The sequence below is a fragment of the Erigeron canadensis genome, chromosome 8 (genome assembly GCF_010389155.1).
Source record: "Erigeron canadensis isolate Cc75 chromosome 8, C_canadensis_v1, whole genome shotgun sequence".
In the NCBI taxonomy this organism is placed as follows: Eukaryota; Viridiplantae; Streptophyta; class Magnoliopsida; order Asterales; family Asteraceae; genus Erigeron; species Erigeron canadensis.
In genome coordinates this window covers 24626763-24649410 of record NC_057768.1, presented here as the reverse complement: position 1 = coordinate 24649410, position 22648 = coordinate 24626763, and the positions used below count along the sequence as shown (strand labels likewise).

The following is a 22648-nucleotide window of genomic DNA, read 5'->3' as shown; positions in this document are numbered from 1 at the left end:
ATCATCAGAGATTTTAAATAATTGTAATGAAACATGTTCAAATTTATATATATATATATATATATATATATATATATATAATTTATACAATATGTGATCAATTTGTTATACGAGTATTAATACTAGTAATAATAATATAAGTGTCACCCGTTTATAATTTTATTTTTAAACTAGTCATTTAATGTTAATTAGTTGATAGGTGTTTTATAATAAAAAGACTAAGACTTAATTTTGCCATGTGATAATTTAGTTGTATTTAGGGTAATTTAGTGAAAATAAGATTGTTGAAAAAAAAATGTGATTTTTGTAAAATATAATTTTTTTATTTTACTATCAGGATACGCTCTTAACATAATCTTTTTTTTTATTATTATGTAGACATTGTATGATTCTTGGACCGGAGGTATGGGCAATAATAGGATTATATTTATTTTTTTAATCTATAAACAACGAGATCTTTCTAGAAAACCAGATTTTTCAGAAAATTATTTTATTTAATTTTTGATAAAATGACAGGTTTGTTGTTGTTTGACAGCATTCTATGCTCTACGTTTCATATCATGTACTCCGTATAAAATAAATAAATATTGGAACTTTTTTTGTATTTTTGTCAAAAACGGCCAAATAGGTTTCATTGGTCTTTGCATAAAATGTACTTTCACAATTAGTCTCCATTCTTATGCCATAAAAATATTAGAAAACAAATATCTTTATATATTTTTTAACACATACCAGAGATCGTATGGTGAATATATATACAAAGTTACAAACCCGCAAATATTATGTCTAATGTTATATGGAGTTGAAGTAAAATGAATTTTGTAGGTATTATGAAAAAATTAATAGATCTAAACATCATATATATTTGCATTAACATGCAAAAGGATGAGAGAATGACTGAATATTTAACTTATATACTCCCTTCGTCCCATTTTAGTTGTCCACTGTTTACTTTCAAAGTTTTTTTGTTTCAACTTTGACAGTAAATATCTTTGTTTGTATTATATAATACTTGGTGAAAGTTATATTATTGAAAAGTTCGTTAAAAATCAAATTTGTTTATATATTTTATATCAAATGTTATAAAATATAAACAAAAATATTTGTAGTCAAAGTTGAAACAAAAAGACTTTGAAAGTTAACAGTGGACAACTAAAATGGGAAGGAGGGAGTATTTATTTAGGGAAATGATTAATCCTCCTAACTAGTTGGCCTAAAAATCCTCCTAGTGAAAAAAAATCAGGAGGCAAAATTAAGAAAGAGAATTAGTGTATACCACTTGTCATATTCTTAATGTATTAGAAAGATTATTAGGTTATTTGGTTAGGAGTATTTATATTTTCCTTTATTTAAGGATATTTTACTGGAAAGATTCATATATACATTAGAAGTGTTGTCAAGACATGGTGATAGGTTTGTATATTAGGAAAGAAAAGAAATAACAATCGTTAAAAATTATTTTTATTTGTAACAATATTTTGGGTATTAAATAAAAAAAGTTTTGTTGATGACTTAGGAATATCTAATTGCCAATGAATTTGGTAACGTAAAGTTTTTAATTTTGAAAGGTTTAACTTAGATTGGAGTCTCACTTTTCATATTTGTAAATAGAATTAATAAGTGTTTTTTCAGAATCTTGGGTTGCATTTTTGACGTACTTATGATTTAAGAGAATGATAAAACGTCGTTTTTAAAATAATGGCTTACTATTAAAAAATTCAGAAAAAGTTGATAAGTATAATGTATTAGTATTAGTGACACGCAAGGCGAAATAGATAGAAGAAGTATAGCTAATGATGGTCATCCTAACTGATTAGAGACGCTCTCGATTTTATCTTAGGTTTTAATTTCGATCATCAGAGAAAAGAAACCTTTGTGCTTTTCATTTCGAATACTTGTAACGATTCATGGACAATATTTTATCGTCTATAATACATGTAATGTTTTATCATTATACGGTGAGACTTTGATGTTGTATACGATTGAATTTTAATTTTTTTTAAAAAGAAAATTATACGTGGGAGAAAGAAAAAAAGAGAGGAAGGGTTAGGATTGTAAATAGTGTCTCGCACCACTACAAATAATAACAAGATGAAGCAAAGGCAAGGCCCCTCGACATCCAGCGAATCAATCCCTTGTCTCTCTTCTTCTATATCTCTTTCTCTCTCTCTATAAATATAAATCCATCTATCTATTTATCAAACCAAATTTCTTTTTTTTTCTTTTAATTGGAGGTTTTAATTTAGTTCATCTTCCCACCCTTTTTTCCCTTCGCTCCAAATAAAATTCCCTCTATTTTCTCTCTCTTAGGGTTAGGGCTCACTCTAATTTTTTCTTTCCTTATAATTAATTAAAATTAAAATTCAGAGGAATAACATCCTCTAAACTCTGTCCTATATATTCCAATTTTCCCCATGAATTAATTTTCCTTCTTTCCTTCTTTCTTCTTTCACAAGGTATATATTTATATATTTATATTTCATTATTTATATTTATATATAGACGTATAATTTATATATAATATATTCGTTTCCCGTATCTATAACTTTAAGCACACACGCACAAACACATACTGTGATTGATTATTATTCGTCGTATTCCGTGCGGTCATCGATTCTATTCTTTCCCCCTCTTTGATTTATATATATATATATATACATACACGTCTGTGTGTGTCATAAGTTAGGGTTTGTTTAATTGTTTGTTAATTACTAATTATACTTGTAATTTATTACTTGTGTATATCTATATATGTTTTATAGGGATTAATGTTTTCATTATCTGAATTGTTTTCTCCCCTGACTTATATATATATATATATATATATAGATATAGATATAGATGTGTGTATATGTATGTATATGAGGAATTTGTTAATTCGATTTTTGGGCTTCCTGGTGTTCGGAGGAACTTTGGCATAGCCTAGTATGTGAAGCTTGAACTGATTGAGCATTGTATACGATTTTTATGATTTTTATTTTTTTTTTCTCTGGTAATATGTTGGTATCGATTTTGAAGTTTCGAGTCGAAATTTAGCTTTATAGAGACCGGTATATGATATTGATTATTAAGACGTCTATTTGTGATGTTTGCGAATGCTTTTAAAGTGGTGCTGTTTTTGGAATTGATATGTATTGTATTTTTGTGCATGGAATTGCAGTTGCTTAAATAGTTGTAAGTTAAAAGCGGTGAATGTGAAAAGTTAATATAACCGATGAACAGAATTGACATTGAACATATGTGTGTTTAGTTGCGTTTAGTTGCGAGTTACGAATTTGTGTTGATTGTAGTGTTCCTTTTCTTTGTTCAGGTTCAAAGAACTACTAACATAAATTCAAAGTTAACGAGTCATTATCTTACAACCCGTTGAAGCTATGTATAACGAAGTTGCCCCCGAGTTTGTTGTTGACCAGCAGGGCATGTACTATCCTTCTGCTACCAATTACGGCTATATTTGTACAGGTTTTAGTTCTGAATTTAGTTAATTGCTCATTCTTTACTTCCTGCCCATGTTTGTGACCTGTAATATTCTGACGTCTTGTATGTTCTATTGCTGGCAGGACCTGAATCGCCCGGTGATTGGGATGACCACCATAGAGTTTTTGGTGTGGATGGTCAAAATTATCAGTACATAGTAAGCATATAGACCTTGAAACTTGTTTAATTTGGATCCGTATATATAAAGTTTTGGTATTAATTATGATGTTTTATTACTTATACAGGGTGGTCAAACAGAAAGTATGCCTTATGTTTATTATACACCTAGCTATGGATATGCACAGTCTCCGTTTAACCCTTACAATCCTTATATTCCCGGTGCGATGGTTGGGGCTGATGGCTCTTTTATTGGGACACAACAGTACTATGTTCCAACTTATGAAAACGGCACCTCTTCACCAGCGTATTATCCCATGGTTGTCCAACCTGGTTCGGACACTTACACCAGTGCTCCAACTGATTTATACGTGGATATGAACACATCTACTGCAAATAGGGTTGATACATCAGGGTTTAATGCCAATTCATCATCGGCAGCTGGGACATATACCTTGAACCCCGTCTGGGGTGCTTCAAATTACACAAATTCCTTTGGAAAAGTCTCTGATGCTTTTAAACTTAATGGTGGGCCAAATAAGTTAACTGCAGTCAGTGGTGGTATCACTTCTAACCCTGTTTCAGGCCCGGCATCTTCAAAATTACTTCAGGTTTGTCTTTTTTTAATTTCTACTAAAAATTCGTTGCTTTTTTTTTTTTTTTTTGCGTTTTATCCATCTGATCTCTTCGTTTACTTCTTAGCAGGGTCGAGTTGGTCCAGCTATTGCTAATCTTTCAAACGGGAAAACTACTTCTAATCAAAACCAGCCAAAGATTATTCCTCCCGACAATGGTCTGGTTAATTATGGTTCAAGTGGTAATGGGCGGGCGGTAGTGGATAAGATTCGATCAAAGGGACCTATTGTTAAAACCTCAAATGATACAAATGGAAATCCCAATGCTTTGGGCGAACAGAATCGTGGGCCTAGAACAAACACATCAAATAGTCTGCTGACTGTTAAAGCCTACTCAACAAAGGCTGGAAATAGTGACGCACAAGGAAATATAGTAATGTCCATAGATCAGTATAACAAGGATGAATTTCCTGTTGAATATGTGAATGCAAAGTTTTTTGTTATAAAATCGTATAGCGAAGATGATGTTCATAAGAGTGTCAAGTATAATGTATGGTCATCTACCCCTAATGGAAACAAGAAGCTGAACAGCGCCTATGAAGAAGCCCAGAAAATATCAGTAGGGGACTCCAAAGGCTGTCCTATCTTTCTCTTCTTCTCTGTAAGTTTTAGCATCAGATGCCAAATGTAATTATTTACAACTTTATTCGTTGAACTAAGCTGGAAAGTTGTATTTCACTTTCTATTATAGGTTAATGCAAGTGGGCAGTTTTGTGGAGTTGCTGAGATGACTGGTCGTGTAGATTTTCACAAGGACATGGATTTCTGGCAGCAAGACAAATGGAGTGGAAGTTTTCCGGTGAAGTGGCATATAATAAAAGATGTGCCAAATCCTCACTTCCGTCATATTATATTAGAGAATAACGAGCACAAACCAGTCACCAATAGTCGTGATACGCAAGAGGTTAGTTGCTAATTCCAGAATCAAGTTAGTTCTATGTTATGATCTGATTTCGTATCTTCTAACACTACCTTTGTTGTTTTGCAGATCAAATATAGAAAAGGGTTGGAAATGTTGAAAGTATTTAAGAACTATGTGTCGAAGACATCGATATTCGATGACTTTATGTATTACGAGAATCGCCAAAAAATATTGCAAGAAGAGAAAGCAAGACTACTAATCAAAAGTTATGGCACCCCAGTTTTTGTGCCTGTTCTGCATCCTCCCCGTAGGCTTAATAATTTCTTAGGGTTGGCCCCGGTTGCTGATGAAGAGTCGGACAGGGGTAATGACATAAATGCTTCACAGAGTAATGTGCCAAGTGTCACAGTTGATGATGGGAAACCAACAGAAGAAGATATTTTACGATTTCGCTCGCTTGCTATAGCCCCAGATCAGACAGGAACCACAGTTGCCGGTGCTGTTGGTGGTACTGCTGCTTCTGCAGTATCCACTGAACCTGTTAATGTTTTAACTGTGGGGTCAATGCCAGTCAAAGTCAACGGTTTTGGTGAATCTTCTGGTTTTTTAACTGTGGGAACAATCCCACTTGATCCTAAAGCTCTCAAGGTGAAGGAAGCTGGTATTTCTAAAGATTCTACAAAGATTGTTTCGCCAAAAGGCTAAAAATACAGTTGAGTCATATACAAGAGTTTGTGATGATATTTTGCGCCATCTTAAGTGGAGTTGTATAATTTTCAGTCAAGGGTGATGATAGGGAAAGCTGTTGATTTTCTATTTTGGGATTAAATTGTGTTTTGGGGGTGTGATACTAATCTGAAAATACAGCATGTAAACATTTTGCCTTTTCGTTCTTTCATTGTCATGGGATCAAAGATATACAGACTTTTTTTCCCCCTTTTTTTGCTCTCATCTTTTGTCTAGTTTTATAACTTGCATTGCTTGTCATTGGTTTGGTATTTACTAGTCCATGGGCCAGTCAGATTTGGTTTAACGGTCTCAACACTTGGTCTTATTTTGTTTAGGCGAAGTAGATCTTTTAGTGGCTTATGTTATTGCTATCTTTATGTTTTCTTTACTCGGAATCAGATAGAAAGTCTCGATACCATCTTTGGTGTAGTTATCAATGAACCAATTGTCGTACTTGATTGTTCTAAGTGTAAACCATTGACAAAGTATCTCTAGAATTCTAGAATGCTAGAGTTATAACTTATAATATATTATTTTTGCTGTATTGTTTAGTTAACTTGAAAGAGGAAAGGAAAAGAGATTGAAAGAAAGTTTCACTTCCTAATCACCTCAAAAAATGAGAGAAAAATTTTTGAAGGAAAAAATAACTACACTCCCCCTCCTAAGAATGTATTTTTATAATTTTTCACTCTTCTCTCCTTTCCTTTCCAACTCTAAATAAATTAAAACAATACAATGTTGGCTCTACAAATCCAAATCCATGTGTACCAATAAAAAAATGAAAGAGTATAAAATTAATTTTATTGGTATTTATTGGTGTTATTATAAACCTCATTGGTAAAATTTGTTTGTAAATCTAGCATTGTTCTTATTAGATTTTTTACTGGCCTGTGCATAAATGTGGTATTTTCAAATTAAATTATTATATGTATGTGTAACTCGAGTTTTAGTGTTATTGAATTGTTAATTTATTAATATATCTGATGATAGTAATAAACTGAGACTTTTGATACATCGACTTTTAGAGAGGACGAACTGCAGAGGGACAACCCGTTACCGGGTGGTGAACACCAATCATTGTAGGTGATAACGTGTGGGAAGGGAACATGTGGGTAATAGTGGTCATCAGTCAGTTGTATCTCATGCAAAGGTTAAAGGGTTTTTTCTACCATTTAGGTAGAAATGGAAGCAGCCTTTCTATTAAATAGAGGTAAGGCCTGTCTAAATCTTAACCTCCCTCATACACTGTCGAGGTATTGGGGCTCAAAACCCGCAGAAGGCGGCACTGAGCAAGTTTCTTTCTTTCTTTCCTTACAGGTAGAGGCAAGCAAAAACCAAAAAGCGAACTGAAAAAACCGAAAACCGTATAAAACCCATTAGATTGGTTTTAGTTTCTGAAAACCGAACGGATCGCTTCTAGTTTTGGTTATGCATGTACAAGCCCACCGAAAAAACAGAACCGAACCGAAACCATATATATTTAATTTCATTTAATATTTATATCAATTTATAAACATATTTACAATCCGTGTGATAAACGATTGATGCAAAAGTTCGTATTTGTAGTGTAAGTTAAAAGAATTCATCATATTTTTGGTTTTATCTAGTAATGAAATAAACTATGTAGAATTAGATAACTACAGAGCTATAAAATAGATGTAAAACAATAGCATATCAATATCAATTTATAAGAAAACAAATATGGTTATCTGAATACTATAACTAACGGAAATTATCCCCTCAAATTGTAAGGTCAAATTAAGAAGTTCTAACCCTTTGATTAAATCCAAGAGTCAAAATTTGACCCTTTGACTCTTGGATTCAATCCAAGGGTTGAGATCTCCTTAACATGAATCTCCTCCCATAATTATAACAAAACGATTTATTAAAGCTATAAGAGGCTACCCAATGTCAGGGACTCATCCCTTAAGGACTAGTCCCTATCGGCGCCACAATAACAAAAAACACTCCAAGGACTAACCCCCCAAAACATACCTAATGCACTCATCCTTCAAGAACTAGTCTTAGACCCACTAATTTTTTGTCTTCTTCTTTGTATATAGGATTTAAAAAAAAAAAAAAAGAAAAAAACACCTACAAGAACTCGTCCCTGCAGGATCTAGTGAAACGAACGAATACGAAGAACGAGTGGAGGACTAGTCCCACCCAATGGTGTGGACTAGTCCCTCCAAGCCGGACGAGTGAGGGACGAGTGGCATTGGGTAACCTCTAACATATAAGTAGTATTCGACAAATTCTTCATTCAACTGTAGCAAACAACTGTCCATTCATGATTCATCCAATAATTTATGAAAATTTAGAAACCGAAACAGAAAAACCAAACTGAGCCAAAACCGAATCCACGGTTTCTGATTTTCAAAAACCGAAAGATTCGGTTCAGTCTTGATCAAAAACCAACCGTGCTCACCCGTATTTGTAGGTATACACGAGCTCAATAAAGCATAAATAATAAGTTTACAATATCAGGCCCTGAAAAGTGAAATGGACCCAAAGAAACCAATAAGCCCAAGTAGTCTTGCGTAGCCCATACTCCACGACTGCACGTTGGTTTCATTGTTTTTCAGATTTTACTTAGTCTGTTGACTTTTGGAAGTCAATTATTAGGTTGTGGGAAAATAGATAGAATCGTGGGTGGTTTCCCATGTTTTCATGTTTTTTGTTTTTGGAATGATATTGAAAAAAATAAACCAATCACTTCTCTCTAATTCCTTTCAAGCTCTTTTTTGGTTTAACTGGTCGTACCACATTAACAAGATGTTTCAAAACACATCTACCTGGGCTCTTCGGGTGTTCACGAAATGTTTCCAGACTTAAACATCGTGTGTTTAAAATTAAAGTTTAAATGAATAAACAGAGGAGGATTTCCATGTCTAAGTTACTCGGAAGGATAACAATTCCCTTAACCCTTACACTTGAGAGTAACTTTAGTGTAGTTAACATTATTGCAATATCATGTTAAAAACATAATAAAAAGATGGAATGTTGTGCATCAATATAAGTATATTACAGTTTCCATTCGGCCAAACCCTTCGTTTACTTCCATAATTCCATGTTCTGTGTGTGTTCTCGTGGCTGCATCATCTTAGCCGGAATCGGTTTGTTAGTGTACTTAGTATTTCACTAGCCCAGCGGCCACCAGCCGTCACTTTCCAGGGGAGGTCTTGGGTTCAAGTCTTGTCAAATTAAAACTTGAGATAATAAGAGGATTATTAAGTGGTTGGTGTTAGAATATGATCACATAAAATAAACGTATGCCCGGAAAGTATTTAAGCCTACGGGGTCACACTTCAACGTGAATGTAACTATAAATTAATTAATATATTAAATGTAATTTATTAATTAATTTGATCACGAAAAACTAACGGAGGTCTGTTAAAAGAGTTAAAAGTTAACGGTACTTAACTAACGGACTTAACGGAGAAGAGTTGGAATTAGGAAAAAATTAGGAAACCCTCTAGATTGTTCTAGAGGGGGGGCCGGTCGTCCAAGGGTTTCACAAACCCTAAACTTGGTCATCAAGTTTCCTAAGTCTATAAATAGAGGTCTAATCTAATTGTTTTCTACACACAATTCATTAGGTTTTCTAAAACCCTAAAAATCTCTTCTTCTCCTCTCCTCTTTGGTTCGATCGACTACATCAAGAAAAAAGGGTTTTGGGTTTTTGATTGGGTCTATATTTAGAGCTAGGAACAAAGGGTTGTTCGGTTCGTGATCAAGCACTAGCATACATACATTCCAACGTTGTGCAATCGTAGAGAGGTTTAATTTAAACCTTATTATAAAGGTTTCTTGCTTTATTCTCTCCAATTTAAGGTACACGTTTTCTATCTTGGTTAATTAATTAACTACATAGATTTTATATTCCGCTTCGTGCTTTGTGATTTGATTTGATAAAGTTATATAATACAACAGTTGGGAATCACCTGGACATGGTTGAGGGATAGTGGGTACCAAATGATACATAGGATCAGGGGGTTTCATCCAATTACTCTAGTAGTTCACTAACGGGCCATATAATAAGCCATCATTTCATGGTGTTCAGGGGCACTCGAGTCCCCTTTATTGGCAATGACCACTCAATGGTTGAGGGCCTAAGTTGTAACCAATACAGTAACAATAGTTGCTACTGAACGATTATTTTCAAGGCGGTTATGCGGTATTTGGTTTTGGTTTTGGTTTTGGCTAGAGTTTGATAGCGGTACGGCCATTGGAGGTTTCATAGTAATAAAAAGTGGGTGCTCTGACATTGGTTTCAACCCTCATACTCGTATATAATATCAGTACATTCACCCTCATATAATATCTCACACATACAATAAAAATAGGACATAAATTGTCCAATTACACTTTCTCATATCAAAATCATGCGTACAACATACTCGTAATAATACAAGTAAGCTCACTTGCGCCGTAATCTTCTAGAGCACATGAAAAACACATATAATCAGATTTAGGACAATAATAGTCACCTTACAATTACACTTACGAAAAACTTGTTAGATTTGCATTATATATTTGAACATGCGATGATTGTCGCGATTAACATGTATTGTCACTGAGTCAGACGGTCCGCCATTTTATGCTCAAACATAGGTTTTATGAATGACTTATGCTTACATTTCATTAGGATCTAAGCTAAAAATAAACAAACTAACAAACCTGGTGTATGACTAAAAAGATTAAAATCTTTTAAAGTTATTCTCAATCTACCTTTGATTTTAATTTAATGATTAAAATATCTCATACTTTATCAGGAAAATTGAAAGCAACTTTACAACATTCTTATGTATTGAGAATCAAATAAAGGTATAGGCGGTATAGCTATTTGCTTTGAAAACAAATTTTCTAGGAAACCTTTAAACAATAATTTAATTTGAATTTTTTCCTGCCCGTGATTTGTTTTTCTACTTAGCAACTGCAATTCAATACAATTACATTTTACGTATTTTAATGACCCTATCATAACTATATAGATTCAAATCTAATATAATTTTAAAGGAATATAATAAAAATTTTTAATTATTTTCTTAGTTTTTTTCTTTCAAAATTGACTATAATTTAAGTTTGCCCGTACACCAAATAATGAGTAGGCACCAACATACAATCAATATTACATTATGTTAAAATTGCACCAATCATCCAACGTCATGAAAACATGATCTCCTCTATTCATATAACATAAAAAAAAAAAAAACACCGAACAACTTAACATCATAGAAGATTATGTCCGTATTTATAATCCCGTTGGCAAACATTTTCTCATTTAGTACCAACGGTATACACCAACAGGTAATTTCCTTTCAGCACCAACCTTTTCTTCTTATTAGTGAGTCCACCTGCCTTATGAACCTCAAACAAATCAAAAGGTGAAAAAAAAAAAGTGATGGAACCTTTTAAAACAAAATTCAAACATAGAAATCTTTTGTAAATTGTAGCATAACAAAATGCTATTAGAATAGTTGAATACCTTAATAAGCCGTCGAAGTTGGTTATGCGATTTGATATTGGTCGGCTTGAAATAATAATGATAATAATCAATAACTAAATAACAAATTACAATATTATTTCATTACAGTTCACAGAAAAAAAAAACCATTATCATTTCATCTTGAAATAGCGGTATGAAAGTAAATATAGGGACTAGAATTCCCATGTCCAACGAGACAAGTGACTAGTTTGACGTTGTTAATATATAGGCTTGGTTGGTAAGCAAAAAAGTAAACGGAATATCCATTTACGAAAAAGATCCGGTCTGTTCTCACGTGTGTAACCAATGGTAAGGGATCAGCACACGTGTAACTTATCCATTCGTTGAGATAATCGAACATTATAGCTAACGTGGTCTATCTTACGTTTATTATCCGTTTCAAAATATCTCCACTCTTCTAGTCTTCTACTATACATATTACTGCTTTTAATTATTTAATTAAATGGACTTTTTAAATTAATTCATTTTTAATAAGTTATAGATCCACGTTATGGCCATACCCTTTCGGCCTTTCCTCCTCGGTCCTCACCGCATTTTCTTTTGATAAACATTTCTTTTTTATGTATCATACAAGGATACAACATCAACACAGTTTTGAATAAAACAAAATTCTCTTATATACCATAAAATATATATATATATATATAAATGAATATTTGTGAAACAAGTACATAACAACAGGGCAACAGGCTGATGCTAAAATAATATTTTGTCCAAAGATAAATGACAAAAAGAAGAAAAAAAATTGTCTAAAAAATAAATGAAATAAATAAGAAATTATGCTTCCTTTGTTCCTAATCGTGCACTTGATTTAAGATATAATATAATAAAGCAAAAGATCTAAGTATCGTCATATAAATAAAAAAAGTAGGATTAGATCTTAAGCAAAGAAGATATATATATTCTCTTGAGAAACACTATACACTTTATACTTTGATAAAGTTTAATTTATAACTCACTTTCATATAGTTATAACTTTCATGCATGTCATGGACAAATTATGTAAAACGTAGCATTTTCCCCCGGCCATCTTTTGTTTGGTATGTGTCATTCTATCTATATCTATACTATATTAATAAACAAACTACTCTCTCTTCTTTTCAATTCTCTACCTTTAAAATACCCAAAATACCCTTAATTTTCAACACATTCCTAACTCACACACTAAATCTACCCAATATATCTCTAAAATAGTTTACTCTCATATTAATTTATCCAAACTATCTATCTTATTTATTAATTAATTTAAATATTTCTACTTAATATCTCACAGTATTTTTAATAAATTTATTTACAAAAGATATATGTCTTAACCATAAAATAACTAAACTACCATTTACATTAATTATATTTAGATTAATAACCACATCGTTACCACCACCGCCACTAGCACCACCCGTTGCCGCCACTAGCACCACCCGTTGCCGCCACCGCCGCCGCATTATGCGGATACCCATCTCGTTTAAATATGTCACAAGCTATTCAAATTATTATTTTGTGCTTCTCATCACTGTTTACGTATTATAATTACAGAAAGATGATAATTCATTAAATCATACATGAAAGGAAATAAAAAGAGTTGCATGAGTTTCTTTTAAAGGTATTGTGATTGTCCGCTATTTTAAAGTTTCTAAATATGCCAAAAGTGTTCTTTTATTATTATTATTATATTATTTATTTTTCAAAATGACATATTAACCGAAAACATCCTCTAAAATTAGTATGTCCATATTTGAGTTTGATCCTTATAACACTTTAAAGGATTTGCTATTTCATGTTTTATATGTGTATAACATTAGGTGAATGATATATCTACAACAAATATTTGCAATTCATAACAATGTATATACGCAATTATAAACTGTACAGTAAAACATGTACATTTGTTATAAATGGCTAATAATTGTTGTTAATATATCGATTCCCATAATATTATAAATGAAATCTTACCTTCAAAATTTAAACTCTTATCAAAATGAATTTTTTTCTAAAAAATAAACCATAATCATTGAACCAAAATCTCAAGTACTCCGTACTTTTTTGTTACAAAATGATACTTTAAAATAAAATAAGTTGAACTTTAATGTGAGACGTGAAGGTCAACTATGAAGATAAAAGAAGAGAATATAGTATTTGGCGTAATTGATTTTGAACAACATTTAAGATGAATTTCATGTGAATTTTCAGACTACTTCACATGTGTCACATGACATATAGGTAGACGCATATATAAATGCAGACACATATATAGCGACTACGTAAATACAATATACATTACGAGAGCAAGTACCCGTGTGTTGCGGCGGTGAAATGATGAGGTGATAGGTCATAGAGTGTGATAGCCAAATGTCTTAGCCGTACGGGCTCCGGCCTCGGATTTAAAAATTCGTCGAAAGTATATCGAATGACATCTCTAATAAAAGAGCATAAAATTTTAAAAACACCCATATAATTTTTATAATTTATTGATATACTGTTTTTGAGATAAAAGATTTTGAATGAATTGGAAGAATAAATGATTTATGCAGGAGAGAGGAAACAAATGATTGGTTGAGATTTGAGGAGAGAGAAATAGTGTTAGGTAAATATAGAATTGAAATATGGGCATTTCGGGAAAGTAAATATTGAAACTTAAAATGTAAACAGGGAAGATCTGTTTTATAATATAAGTATAGAATAGATATAGATTAAATTATACTTACAAAAATATTTTAAGAACAACTTTTCATATATTCATGTATTTTAGTCGACATTCTTTCTTTCATATATCATTTTTTTTGTTTTTCTTTTTAAATTATCAATTACCTGCTAATATTAAGAAGTTTAACATATGTTACTTAATTGGTCCATAAGTAAATTCTCATTTAAACATTTCTAAAGAAAAAAAAATTCTTATTTTTCCAAGAGCTTTGAACTGTATTACTCGACCTAAAATAAACTAATGAATAACCCACGTAAATTAATTGTTTTTTCTTTTCTCATACACTATTTGGATTTACATATAAGAATATTGTAGTTAATGTGCATAAAAAACTTATATCTTTTATTTTAAAAACTCTTATTTTCAATTTTATTATTATAAATATATACAACTATTTTATGACTCTATATTACAAGCTTAAAGACTCTATTGATCAATTCAAAACAATTTACATTTACATTTTTTTAACAACCCATTTACATTTTTTTTCGAATATTCAGTCGGTATACGACATTGGGGAAACCTTATTGTATAATGATGAAATCTTGCACGTACACTAGACAACGAGAATGTTGACCATGAGTAGTTACAAATATTCAAAAGGATAAACCCGAAAGTTTTGCAATCTCTAAAGATCGAACTTAAAATTTTAAGTAAAACCGAGAATGCTTTTGAGCAGCTGGGTTGCCTTTGAGCCCATAGAAATAATAAACAAAAGCCCCAACCCTATTTATTAAATTACACAAATAGCCTTTGTTAGTCACACACCCAGCAGACCTGCAATCATTACCGATCTAATGAACTCGTATCTAAGCCGAAACCCAATTATCCACTTATTTCGAAGTTGGTCGCCTCCCTCTTATTTCATCTCAAGTCTTTTTTCTCAAATCTAGATATCAATTTGTTTTACTGTAAATTTTTACTTCTTTTAGTATGAAATTATAATGTTATTGAACGAAATTTTTACTTTACTTATTTCTTGTTAATAATCATTTTTCTTTGAACTTTTTAATCACGCATGATATTTTTTCTTTTAAGAAAAATTAATTATATGTCTAATGTAATTATACATTTATAGCTACATCTTACAATCAATTTACCAAACAGTTTTATAATTTTATAAGCTTCATTTTTATAGCTTCATATTTTAGAGCATTCATAGTGGGCTCGTTCCCACCCGTTCCCGACTCGTTCTCGGATGAGGGACGAACGCCCACAGTTAGGTGTGGCTCGTCACTAGGCTCGTTCTCGTGCACTCGTTCCCACAAAGACAAACAGAGGAGCATATGTTTTTTTTTTTTAAATCAACAGTAAAATATTTAAAACTTTTCAAAAAATTGACACAATTAGTCCTTGAAACGGCCATTTCCGAATTTGATACACATTTTCACTTTTGGTCCCTTTTTATCACTTATATATATAACATCTTTACATCTATAGTTTTTATACACAAAAACACACTTTTATAAACATAAAACACACATTCATATATCTAAAATTATCATATCTTTTCCACTTCCGTCGAGTGCTAACACATACACACGACCGGAGTTATTTGGGAACGACTCCGACGATGAAGAACTTATCACTATAATGGGTGATTTTATCGATTTGGTCGAAAATGGGGAATCTTTAACCCCTCTCACTCGTGTTTATATTCCAAGAGATCAACTTGGTACAGGGAATCAGTTACTAAATGATTACTTTATAGAAAACGCAAAGTACCCGCCACACTTCTTTAAGCGGCGTTTTCGAATGCGAAAAGAGCTGTTCATGCGTATAGCTAACGATATCGTTTCTTTCTCCCCAGTCGGTGATGAGCCTGTTCCTCGTCATTTTGTTGAGTTTCGAAACCAGCGTGTAGATGCAAGAGGTAAACTCGGTTTTTCTACAATTCAAATGTGTACTTCGGCTATACGTCAGTCGGCGTATGGCAACGTGGCCGATTCACTTGATGAGTATCTACAAATGGGTGAAGAAATTTCCAAAAACGCGCTTGATGCTTTTTGTAAGTGTGTCTTTGACCTTTACAGAGAAGAGGACTTACGAAGACCAACAACAAATGATATACAACGTCTTTACCAGAAACACGCACAACTTCACGGTTTTCCAGGGATGCTTGGGAGCATCGACTGTATGCATTGGCCTTGGAAAAGGTGTCCAAAAGCATGGCAATGCCAGTTCACTCAAGGTGATAAAGGGGTACCAACCATCATGCTTGAAGCGGCTGCATTGTACGATTTATGGATTTGGCATGCGTTTTTTGGAACGGCAGGTTCGACCAATGACATAAGGGGTACTATCATTGAGGATACGGCTCCGAGTACTTCATTTATGGTTAACGGAACCGATTACCAGAAGGGGTACTATCTAGCCGACGGTATTTATCCTGAGTGGTCGACATTCGTTAAGGCTTTTTCATGCCCACAAGACCCGAAAAAGAAAAAATTCAAGAAGGATCAAGAAAGTGCGCGAAAAAATGTGGAACGAGCATTTGGAGTTCTCCAAGGTCGTTGGGCGATCATTACACACCCCATAAGGTTGTTTAGTGTCAATAAGATTCGTCGAACCATGTATGCTTGTGTTATATTGCATAACATGATCGTTGAGGATTCGGGTCATGCAATAACCTCCTATAATATAGAAATCCTAGCAGAGCCACCCCGTGTACCTGTTCGTACCTTTCGAGAGAGGATGACGGTCCACGCACGGACCAATCACCATGGTCTTCGTCACGATCTTGTCAAGCATATTTGGCGTCTCTCGTGATCCATTACTGTTTGTCTTAGTAATAATAAATTGTGAAACTATGTTGTTGTTTTTAATTAATAATGTGCTGTTTTGTTTAGTATTGTATTGTATGCTTTTTTTATTTAATGAAATTTTTAAGTGTGTTTTTATTAAAAATATTGAAGTTGTATAAGTTAGAGGGTTGAATGTGTATAATTAAATAGATGGTAGAATATTGGGTTGGAAAGATAAAGTTAAATAAATAATAGGTCCTATACTAGTTCTGACATTGTGAGTGTTTTGGGGATTAATCCTTGATTAATCCTTAGACTGATATGGTGCTGACAACGAATAATTTTTGGAGGATAAGTGTCTCCCATTATAAATGCTCTTAGCCCTAGCTTTTAATTTTAACTTCAACCCCTAATTATATCCCTAATCTCTAGCTCTGTTACTTTTGTCAAAGATACCTTTATACTCGCACTTTTACTTGAGAAAAAGAATAATGGAAAACTCCGAGCGGGTCACGTCGAGTGTATCTCTATAAATACCAGAGTCCCTCACAACAAACCAGTTGCAAAATTTTCCTTTCTTTGCCCCTCCTTGTTCCTCCGGTCATTATCTCTCTCACTCCCTTTCTCTTTCTCTCTCTAGAGAGAATAGAATCTAACAAAAATACAACAACAAGCCCCCCTTTCTTTCCTTCCGCTTTCATTATTATTATTATTAGGTCAGTCCTCCTTCCTCAATTTCTTTCACATTTTATTCCATAATTTAATTCTTCCTAGTTTTTAACTTTTCATTCATATCAATTTCATATTTAGATATTTTAATTTTCACTCCAAACTTGTTGGATGATTATAGATTTAATTTCTTCATGAAAATTAATTAATTGTTTATTCACTTTTTGTATTTTCTTATAATATTATATAATTATATTATATATATATATGCTGTTTGTATTTAGAAAATTTATATGATATAATTATATTATATTATTATATATACACCATATATGTAATTGAGATCCTAAAAGCTTTTGAAAAATAACTTGTGTGATTTCTATTATTTAGACCAAATGTGAATTGGTCTAGCGGTAGGTGACCTATCAACCAAAAGGTCTTGAATTTGTGTGTGATATTCATTGCTTATAATCTGGATCTGAATTATTTGAATAAGCTCTTAATTTTTTGCATATGGGTTTAATTTGGTTCAGATAGAATTGTATAAAGGTAGCCTTAGTGCATAGATGCTTAAGTAGTCAATGAAGTTGATAGTTTTTGGTGTTGTTTTGGGCTCTATGCAGAGAACTTTAGGACAAAGAGCCCATAACAGCTTTCGAATTCGGAAAAAGAAACGAAAATGGACGCAATGGAGGTATTTGGAAAATCTGTGGTAGCTGTTGTGCCTACAAATGTTATTTATCTGTCAAGTATACTAGGCCAAGATGGTCCAAACTCTGTTCACAAGTGCGATTGGAAATGCGAAAATGAACATGTTTGTGGCAATATGTTTCGCTGCAAACTAACCGGGCTTACACACATTTGTGACAAAAATTGTAACCAGAGAATTCTTTATGATAACCATAATTCCCTTTGCAGAGTTACCCGTCAACTGTTTCCTTTAACCGAGACTGAAGTGCAGGCCGTGAAAGGTGTCCGAAGGAAGCTCGAAGAGGAGACCAGTTGTTCTTCATCTCCTCCGGAGAGCTGCGCTTTTAAGCGCAGAAGGAGTGGACAATTCCACCCCTCTCCGTTTGAGAGGTCGTTTACTGCTGTTTCTCCGATCTGCAGTCAAGTCGGCGATGGCATGGATCTTAACTAGGCGTATTAACTTCTGATGTCTTTCTGCAATTTTCATTTTAGCCGGACAACTTTAAATTCTTAAACTTTATGCGAGTACCTAAATGGCAGACTTTATGTCGTGCCTATTTGTAGGAACAACTTATATTTGGATCTAATGTTGTATTTAGTGCTTTATAACTCGGCTTTAAGCAAGGAGTTTGACATTATTATTAAGCGTTAAGTGAGCGTTATGTGTTCTTCTGATTTGATAGGTTGATGACTTTTTTTCCGTCTGTGTATTGTTTCTAGTTATGGTCTTGTGACAAGACATCGCCCTAGAACATTTGATACCCCCTTATGACTTTGGCCTAATTTCTGCAACCCCAGTTTCATCTTTAACATGCTAACTACCATTTGTCTCCTCTTTTGGTAGTTTTGATTCACAGGAATAGACCACTTCAGACCAGGGGAAATTCGTTGACGAGTTTCTTTATTTATATCTAGTGCGTTTTTTTTTGTGTGTGCAGGAAATGTTCTTTTCTTCTGTTATTAGTATTCTCTTATATGTGTTTATCTGTTCTAATTTTCTTTCGTGTCAAGATGTTATTTTGCAGGATCTGAAGGTGTTATCGTTCAGGAGAGTTTTAATTAGTCGATAGCAATAATTATCTGTTTATGTTATGATACTTGTGAGATAACTATTCGATTGGTTAGTGACTTTTTTCTTTCTAATACAATTGCAGAAGCTTTATACATATTACTCTCTGTGGGATGGAGCAGGCTCGAGTGAACATGGTGGAACTGGCTCTCATTAGCTTAACTGTAGAGGCTTTTGTGAAGTGAATGGGGGCAGGGTGTCGATAGAGAAGGCTCTTGTGAAGTGAATAGGGGCAGGGTGTCGATAGAGAAGGCTCTTGTGAAGTGAATAGGGGCAGGGTGTCGATGGAGTGGGCTCTCGTGAACTCAATGAAGAGGACTCTCGAGAACTGAATGGAGTGTCTCTTGCAATTTCAATGGAAGCAGACACCTGTGAAACCCAAGGAGGATGTTTCTCCATCTGTCATCTGATAAGATGTTTCAACTATCAGATAAAATGAAAAACTTTTGATTTGGAACATGTACGAAGTCCTCTATGGACCACATACTTGTCGCACGAGTGAGGTCAACTACAATTACTCCATATGCGTAGATGAAAACATGCTCATATGTTAGCAGAAAGCATCATAGGATACATCAAATGGGTTGTATTGAAGGGGCACAAAATTGATATTATGATCTTCGAGAAGGCTCTGTTGCGTTGCTACAACATTCAAGCACGCATCATGTCTTTTCTTCTAATTCTCACCGAATTTAGATCCAGTATGTTTTGACGATTTTGATGTTTTTCCAGTCTTGGTATAAGAAATGAAGATGTGATTATGGGCCCAAGTTATCAAAATTAAAGGTTTCATTGCTTTTGGTTTGCTCCAGATTTGCTGTACTGTTGGTGTATCCAGTTTGTTACAAATCGATACACTTTCGTTTTCGTTCTGCAAAAGTTTTTGTCTTTAAACTCTTGTATCGTTTTTCTTAAGTCTTTTGGTGTAGCCATGTTAGATTATATATTCTGAGTTTCTGATAAAATTTCAAGTATCGATAGTACATGTTATGTCAGATGTTATTTTAATCTTGTTAATAGAAGTTTTGATGGATTGGTGCTTATATGTATATTGGACTATATACATATGTCAAGGTGAACGATACCCAATTCAGTCATGATATGATTTGGTACACGCTTGTAATGTTAATTGGGTGTTAATAGATAGATAAATGGGTGTTAAAGGACTTGTTATGGGGGCATCATCTAGTGGACCATTGTTAATATATATAAGATAAATAAATGGTGTCATAATCACTCATCCAACAACTTACAAGAAATGATGTATGAAATGAAATGGAGTAGATGAAAACCCAACCACCCCATTTACCCCCTTCATTGCTTTCATCATAAGACTGTCACTTGTATATATCTTTTTTGGTCTTTGTTTCATACGTTTGACTCATATATAATTCAACATAGGCTTGTTTACTTGTTTGTGCGATATATGGAATAAGATTTAAAAAAAAAACGTGTTTGATGATGACATTCGGTGATTCTCGTCATTTTATAATTATTTTGTTCTAGAATAATTAACTTATTAACTTGTGCTCTTTCCTTCTCAATTTCTAGAAATAAGGTCATAAAATTACCTTGTTACTTTTGATACCACTTTTCAAAAAACTTAAAAGTCTGTAACAATAGTATTGTAATTTAATTACTACACCATATAATGATTAAGTATATTTTAAAACTTTGTATCTTTATTAAGTTACTATATTAATTTTGACCTTAAAAGAAGTACTCGTAGTATATACTTTGGTCTTTGTAGCAACTAGCAAGTAGGCAACAAGCCAACAAGTTGTTAAATTATAAAACAACGACCTAATAGCTAGCAAATATATATATATATATATATATATATATATATATATATATATAATAACAATAGAAAATAGAGAAAACAAGAATAGAGAAAATATGAGTATGATTTTCATTCTATCTCATATCCATACATGAGCCACTATATATAAGCTACATGAGATTAATACAATTAGTACATTAATAATAGATGGAATACAAAAGAGAATGAGTTATAGGATGTGGATAGCCACAATCTATGAATTCATAATACTCCCCCTTGGCTATCCACCGGTCAAAGAATATGTCTCGTTAAAACCTTACTAGGAAAAACCCAATGGGACAAAAACCTAGTGAAGGAAAAAGAGTACATAGTTCTTTTGATACGCTTGGGGATGTTGCCTCATTAAAAACCTTGCCAGGAAAACCCAATGGGACAAAGCCATGGCCAAGGGAAAAAGAGTGCAGTGCGTATCTTCTCCCCCTCATGATCACATCACTTGAACTCTTGAGTCTTTAGTATCGCGAGCAAGTTTCATTTGATATACAACTTTAATTGTTGAAAACATCTATGCTGCATTATCTTCATGTTGATTTGTCAATTAACTTATAATATACGATTAAGTTGATGCCAACATTTATAAATACATATCTGTTTGTAATCGATCATCCTGCATTATCAAAACAAACTAAAACTGCTTTGATAGGTTAGTATAATGTAAAATTATAACTTTATCGCCTCCAATGTAATAAAATATATGTTTTACCCACTAATATATTCTCATGGGATAAGATCTCTATCTTTACTGAAAGAACAGAAAACAATATATTGTTATATACGTTAATAATGACTCAATGCTACTCAAATATAATATTTTGAATCAGGAATTTATCTCCACAAGGGATGAAAATGATCTTTATCAATGCCATTTTCACAATAACAAGTGATCTGTATCAATATTGAATGATCATATATACAAATTATTTATTATACTGAATAAATAGTGTTGGGTCTTTTGGGTTTTATCAAAGTCATATTATCCTTATAACATGAAAAACGCAGCGGAAAAATGAACCTTTCATTATGTTATATATAGTTAAAACCAAATTTTAACTTATAAAAGAAAACCCCAAACAATAAGGATCCATGTATATGAATGTCATACAATCAAAATAACAACCATAGGGTGTTTAGAAGACTACCTTCTTCCAAGCTTATGAGAAGGTTGATATGAAGAAGATGATGTTCTTAAATAAGCCAAGTCTTCAAGATAGAAGTACCTCAAGCTTGTATACCCCAAGCCTCCAACAAACACCCAAATATGCTAGGATTTAGACTTGAAAAACCCTTCTCCTTTTGCCTTGTTTGTGCCGAAAATCAAGAGAGAAAAAGAGAGAGTTTTAACACTTGAGAGTTGAGAGAACACTATAGCAAGTGCATGTATTAAGTGTGTGTTTCCAATGTAGCTAGTGGGTTATATAAAACAAGCAAATGCATGTGCATTTTGGGTGGGGGGTGGCCGGCCTCAAGGTGAGACCACATGGGTCTCACCAACTCAAAATCCACTTGCATTTTCCTTTTATACAATATATATAAATGTATTATAACATGTTATATACCTTATGTAACATATTATGTATTATACATAACACACATAAGTGTTTAT

The 22648-nt window shown here is 32.9% G+C and overlaps 3 protein-coding genes across 4 annotated transcripts; all 3 read left to right on the top strand.

Moving 5' to 3' along the window:
• The first annotated feature begins 2207 nt into the window (after positions 1 to 2207).
• LOC122578718 (YTH domain-containing protein ECT3-like) lies at positions 2208 to 6042 on the top strand. 2 transcript variants are annotated; one of them, XM_043750737.1, is made up of 7 exons: positions 2208 to 2456; positions 3311 to 3462; positions 3561 to 3634; positions 3723 to 4205; positions 4300 to 4830; positions 4921 to 5133; positions 5218 to 6042. In XM_043750737.1, the coding sequence occupies exons 2-7, from the start codon at positions 3375 to 3377 to the stop codon at positions 5794 to 5796; spliced, it is 1968 nt and encodes a 655-aa protein (XP_043606672.1). In that variant the 5' UTR covers positions 2208 to 2456; positions 3311 to 3374; the 3' UTR covers positions 5797 to 6042. The 2 variants fall into 2 exon arrangements, with proteins under 2 accessions (XP_043606672.1, XP_043606670.1); XM_043750735.1 differs by having other exon boundaries at positions 4297 to 4830.
• Positions 6043 to 15623: 9581 nt separating this feature from the next.
• Positions 15624 to 16799, top strand: LOC122610475. The gene has a single exon (XM_043783464.1). The coding sequence runs from the start codon at positions 15624 to 15626 to the stop codon at positions 16797 to 16799; it is 1176 nt and encodes a 391-aa protein (XP_043639399.1).
• A 549-nt stretch (positions 16800 to 17348) lies between these two features.
• Positions 17349 to 20081, top strand: LOC122611217. The gene is made up of 2 exons (XM_043784202.1): positions 17349 to 17490; positions 18067 to 20081. The coding sequence occupies exon 2, from the start codon at positions 18123 to 18125 to the stop codon at positions 18582 to 18584; it is 462 nt and encodes a 153-aa protein (XP_043640137.1). The 5' UTR covers positions 17349 to 17490; positions 18067 to 18122; the 3' UTR covers positions 18585 to 20081.
• The last annotated feature ends 2567 nt before the right edge of the window (positions 20082 to 22648 follow it).